Below are 6,000 nucleotides of genomic sequence, written 5' to 3'. Positions count from 1 at the left end.
CATGCTCAGTTTCATCCCTATAGTAAGAGAAAAAATTATTTACGTGTCTTTTCTGTGTGGTCAAATTTCATTTTCATATTAATTTTTACTGTATATTATAAAAACGTCAGTCTCCCACGACTTATGTAAAACCTCAGAGAGTTGAGAAACACTGACCTAAAGAACCTATAACTTCAGTAATTTTAAGACGCTCTGCCTCGCGTCTTTCGCAATGAGGAACTACTATGCCCAGAATTCCTCCAGATGCGTAAGCAACGTCTATTCCGCCAGCTCTTCGCAACGTCCTCTGGGGCTTGTAGTGCGTGCAGTTCGCCCTGCACGCTGCCTTAAGCCCGGCGTGTTTTCCGGTTTGGTGAGGATCAGCACCGCAGGAAAGGTGATGTCTCTCCAGTAAACGCTAAAAACTGATAGGAGCAAGGGATGAGCAACACAAATGAGCCCGTCGTTTATTTTGTTGGGGATCGAGGATAGCCTTGACTTCTGAGCTATCGTTACCATTCTTTGCTGGGATTGTTTCGAAAAGCTGCAGGGCATTGAGGGAAGAACTTGAGGGCAAGTAAGGGCCGGGTATCTGCGATAGGTTTTCTGTTTCCACCCAGCGCGTTTCCGGCCCTGGATACAGGGTTTGACTGAGAAACCGAGGCCGCCTCGGTGTTAGATTTTTTTGGAGCGCAGAGGTCGAGGACCGGGGCTTGAGACGACCCTGGCAGAGACCGGAAAAACCGCAATTAGTCGTTCAGCGGCGCTGTGTGCCGGAAGCGGAGGATACCAGTCATTTGCAAAGGGTATCACTGTTTATCTTGCACTGCACCTGTTCACAGGTGGTACCTATTTCTCTTGTATAGTTTCCAAGGCTCCTCGTTTGGTTAAATGTCTTTCCCAAGGTCATTTAGTTGGGGCAAATGGGGATTTGACATCTTGATGTTCTAACTACTGAGTTGCCTCCCCTTGGAATTGTGGAGAGACAGGAGAATCTTGAAGATAATTTTGCTTTATGCAGTGTTTTCTGTGTTATGTGTGACCCAGGTGGCCTTGGGTCAAGTTGCTGTACTGACTGCCGCGAAGTAATCAATACTGTCTCATCTTTTTTTCTTGTGAGCTTGGTATACACGTAGAGAGGAGTCTAAGCATAGTTTCAGTGTTGGTTTGTTACTGTAATGAGACTGTTCAAGTTGAAAAAGTAGAAATAACTGGATGGTTTGTGCCAGCTTCACTAGTAGTTTTTAAATCTTTTTGTATCTAGCCTTTCTTATCTATAAAATGCAAACGATAATATCTACCTGGAAGTTTAGTTCAGAAAATATAATGGCATAATATATTTTTAAAGTCCTGTGTAAAATGTTGCAGAAGTGTTTGGATGATACGATTTTAGTCCCAGCTTTTAAAACCGTTGTTTCTCAACTGGAAATGCAAATATTTGTATTTTTAAGACAAATTATTTTTCATAATTATCTTTGGTTCATATATTGCTTAATCATGTCTTATTACAGTACTTGATTTTTTCATATTTTCTCATTGAACCTTTAATCATCTTGTTTATTGGTTAAAACCTAAGGTCGTAAGTGACTAAACTGAGTTATTTTGGGGCATCAGGAGAAAGGAGCAAGAAATTATCGTGAAAGCATATATACTTATCCTTTTGAAAAAAAATTTATTGTGGTTCTGAATTAATGGCTGTTGTTTGTATAAACTTTAATATATTTACTTATTTTTGCGAACAGTGTTACTGTTTTATTAAAAAAGACTGTTTTGCCATGGCTAGGTGGGTCACTTGGTTGGAGTGTTGTCCTGTACGTACAGCAAAAGGCTGAGGGTTTCATCTTCAGTCAGGACACATACCTAGGTTACAGATTCCATCCCGGGTGGGGGCATGCAGGAGGGGAGGCAACTATCAATGTTTCTCTCTTACATTGGTGATGTTTCACCAGGCACTTGCTCTCTCTCTCTGTGTATGTCTATACCTCTCACCCCTGCCGACACACCCCTTTCTCTCTTAAAAAAAAAAGGTCCAAATTTGGGATTTTTTTCCCTTATGCTCTTATGGTCCAATTTGAAAACTTTATGTAAATGTTAGATGTAACAAACATTAAAAACATTATTTTTTTAAATTATAGTTGACATGCAATGTTAGTTTCAGGTGGACAACTTAGTGTTTTGACATTTATGTACCTTATGAAGTGATCACCACCATAACTTTAGTACCTATCTGTCACCATACAAAGTTCTTATGGTATTATTGACTATATTTTCTAACAGACATTTTTTAAATGGAATGCAGAAAGAAGACCCTTTTCCTGGACATTTAGTTTTGGATCAAACCCTACTATCTAATTCAGACGAAGAACAATGTGTCTAGTTAGTGCAAAAAAACCCCCAAATAGCAAAAAACAAAACAAAACACAATGAGAAAAATTTGTTACTTTAATTTGAATGTTAGAATTAATTTGATATTACTAATATAAGTGTAATCATCTTAAACCAATTCTTTTACAGAAGCTGTATATTGGAATGGAATATAGAGTCATCATAATGGAAGCAAAAAATACGAAGGAAAAACAGTTATTTTTATATCAGCATATTGTACCTGGCTACTAGTTGCAAATGGTTTTCTTTACGCAAGAAAATTTGTCATGTAAATGAAAATACCTTTTTTCTAGACCCAGTGTTTACAAATATGCTTCGTCTAAGAGCTATTTGTCCATTCTCCTGGAGAGTATTTCATTTTCGACCCTTCAGTTGTGAAGCATTAATTAGCCAGATGGATAAATGTACAGATGAAGAGCAAGTTTTTGATCTTATTGAAAAAAACAAAGCCATACTTTCAGGAGAGCAAGTGGGATGTGCATTTAATATACTTTGGCAGTTTCAAAAGCAGAAGACCAGCTCATTAAAAAGTGTTGAATGTATCAGAAACCACCCCCAATTTCTTACTCTTTATAACTTAACTGTAGATAAAATGGAATTTATGAATGACGATAACCTGGTGAATGTGTTGTACATCACACGACAGTAAGTAATATATTTTTAGATTTTATAGAAATGATTATAGTTTATATTTTAATTTGCTAAACATCTCTTTAAGCCCTAGCCAGGTAGCTCAGTTGGTTAGAGCATTGCCCTGATACGGTAAGGTTGTAGGTTCAATCCCTGGTCAGGGCACATACAAGAATCAAACAATGGATGCATGAATAAGTGGAACAACTCGATGTTTCTTTCTCTCTCCAATCCTTTCTCTCTAAAATAAGTTATAAAAATAAAACATCTCTTTAAAATGGAAAACATTTCCTTATAGTTTTCCTCATCATCTAATATTTTTAAGATGCTTAGAAGATATTCTTTGTAGTAATCATTTCACAATAGTTGTATATCAAAACATGTGCAACCTAAATATATACACTTTTTATTTGTTAAGCATACTACAATAAAACTGGGGAAAGATTAAAAAAAGAAATTTTACGTTGTTTGTAAGGGAATCCAGCCAACAGAAGAACTGAACTCCCTAAATAAAGGATCGAGTAGTTATATAAAGGGGAAAAAAAAGCATGCAAAAGTTACAGTCAGTCTGTTTATTAGTTTCATTGATGGAAAAGTAGCAGTTTTCTTACATGATTATCCAACCTGCAAGTGCTATTTAAGCATCTGTAGATGTTAAAATTGCACAGTTAGAGATACAGTTATTTTTATTTGGGAGTCAGCATACAGTAAAGGGGCTTAAGGCTTCACTTATTTTAGGGATTGATGTCAGACTAAAAAAAAGTGTCCCCCCTCTTTTTTGGGGGTGGTCTTTCTCAGATTGCAGTGTTTTTTTCTCAGGTACTTGAAGAAAATACGTAATGATGACAGGCAAAATACCTGGTTTGTTTTTTCAGTGATCATGTTGTATTGGAAAATGCTGAACCAGACAAAATTAAACAATCTTTATTGCAGGGCTCTTCAGAGCCATTAATATGCCATTGTATATTATGAATCTCTAAGTGGGGGCACTTTCCAAATTCATTTAATCACAAAACATTGATTTAACACCTCACAAGACTGATTGTGTGTCAGGCACAAATGGAGAAATGCTGCTGGGTAATAATTTGCCTAAAAACTACATTTCTGTGTTTCCCTCAAACCATAATTTAATAAGGAAAGGATTTCAAGAGTAGGATATAATCGTGGGTCCTGACCAGTGTGGCTCAGGTTGTTGGGCGTTGTCCCACAAGAAGGTCAATGGTTTGATTCCTAGTCAGGGCACATGCCTGGGTTTTGGGTTTGGTTCCCAGTCAGAGAAAGTACAGGAGGCAACCGATCGATGTTTCTCTCCCTTTCTCTCTGCCTCCCTTCCCCTCTCTCTAAAAATAAATAAATAGAATCTTAAAAAGAAAGAATATAATAGTGTTTTCAAGTTTTTAAAACAAGATATAGTTTGATTTTGCTCTGACTCAACCTGAAATTCTTTAACTTTTAGGAGACAATAGAGGCTTAACATCATAAAGATGTTGAAATTGGTTAAAAAGAGATACTTTTGTACATACAATATATAGTACATGTGGCTTAATGATACATGTAAAATGTCCATTGTTATTGAAGGTGTACTGGAACAGCAACTCATATATGCTGCTGGTAGTATAATATGTATCATGAACTTTATTATTTTTTAATTTAAATTTTATTTTTCAATTACAGTTTACATTCAATATTATTTTGTTTCAGTTTCAGATATATAGCACAGTGCTTAGACAATCATATACTTTACAGAACTGTTTTCCCTGGTATTTCCAGTACCCACCTAGCATCATACATAGTCACTACAATATTATTGACTATAGTCCTTATGCTGTACTCTACATTCTTGTGACTGTTTAGTAACTACCAACTTGTACTTCTTAACCCCTTTACATTTTTCATTCAGTCCCCTAGTACCCTTCCCCTCTGGTAACCACCACTCTGTTTTCTGTATCTATGAGTCTGTTTCTATGCTGTTTGTTTATTTGGTTCTTTAGATTCCACATATAAGTGAAATCATACAGTATTTGTCTTTCTCTGACTGACTTACTTCACTTAGCATAATAACCTCTAGGTCCATTCCTGCTGTGTATCATGAACTTTAAAACTGCCCTTGGACCCAATAATTTTGCTTAGAAGATTTATCCTAAGAGAGTAATCTGAGATACATATAAAGATTCTTGTACATGGATAGTCATCTCAGCATTATTTATGATATTGAAAAACTAAAATTCAAATAGTAGATGAATGTTTAACCAAACAATACTATATTCAATTAATGGAATAATATACAGTCAAATCATGTTTGGAGGAATATATAATGACTTGTACAAATGTCAATAATGTAATGTTAACTTACTGAAAAAGGTGGGATATAGAAATGTGAAAGAAATATGTATATTTTGTATGTGTGTAGGAAAAAATAACTGGAGAGAAATGTTCCAAATTAATGATGGTGACTCTTTATGAGTAGCAGAGTTATAACTGATTTTTATTGCCCTATTAAAACTTTTCTTTATTTTACAAACTTTATCCTATAGAAATATTTTTATAATGAGAGCAAAGTAATGTCATATGTACTTTTAACATGAAATGCATCTTTGAGCATTCCTTGTTCAGTAGAGAACATTGAAGTGAGTAGATAAAAGAGTAAGAGGGACATGAGATAAAATATAGATGTTTATTAGGTTGTACCAACAAATCAGAATGCTGAAATTGGAGCAGACGAGAAATAACTGTGTAAGAATATAGTAACCTGAGGTTAACTTTTGCATTATAATTCTTACTACATGTGTTTTTAATCATTTAAAAATGCATATGTATGGAAAATTATTTTCTCTTGTTTTTATTGAGGTTTGCCGTTGCGGCCCATGACCCACTAGTTGAAGCACTAGTGACTGAAGCATGGAGAAGACTGGAAAGGCAAGTACTCTCAGTTTTTTCTCTAACAGGATTCCCCTTTTCAGGGTTAGCATAGTGAAAGTTTGTAGGAAAAGAATGGGGTATGTGTTT

The 6,000-nt window shown here is 35.5% G+C and overlaps 1 protein-coding gene across 1 annotated transcript in view; it reads left to right on the top strand.

Moving 5' to 3' along the window:
• Positions 1-294: 294 nt before the first annotated feature.
• Positions 295-6,000, top strand: part of FASTKD1 (FAST kinase domains 1) — a 34,135-nt gene continuing 28,429 nt past the window's right edge. The window contains exons 1-3 of the mRNA XM_054562315.1: positions 295-376; positions 2,494-3,009; positions 5,842-5,910. Of these exons, the coding sequence (XP_054418290.1) occupies positions 2,675-3,009; positions 5,842-5,910 (404 nt within the window). The 5' untranslated portion in view covers positions 295-376; positions 2,494-2,674. The remainder of the gene's footprint in view (positions 377-2,493; positions 3,010-5,841; positions 5,911-6,000) is intronic.

This window comes from Pteronotus mesoamericanus, unplaced genomic scaffold, assembly GCF_021234165.1.
Source record: "Pteronotus mesoamericanus isolate MK-2021 breed Mesoamerican mustached bat unplaced genomic scaffold, CSHL_Meso_final scaffold_651, whole genome shotgun sequence".
Classification (NCBI taxonomy): domain Eukaryota; kingdom Metazoa; phylum Chordata; class Mammalia; order Chiroptera; family Mormoopidae; genus Pteronotus; species Pteronotus mesoamericanus.
The sequence above is the reverse complement of the archived record's forward strand: the minus strand, read 5'-3'. Positions and strand labels throughout refer to the sequence as shown.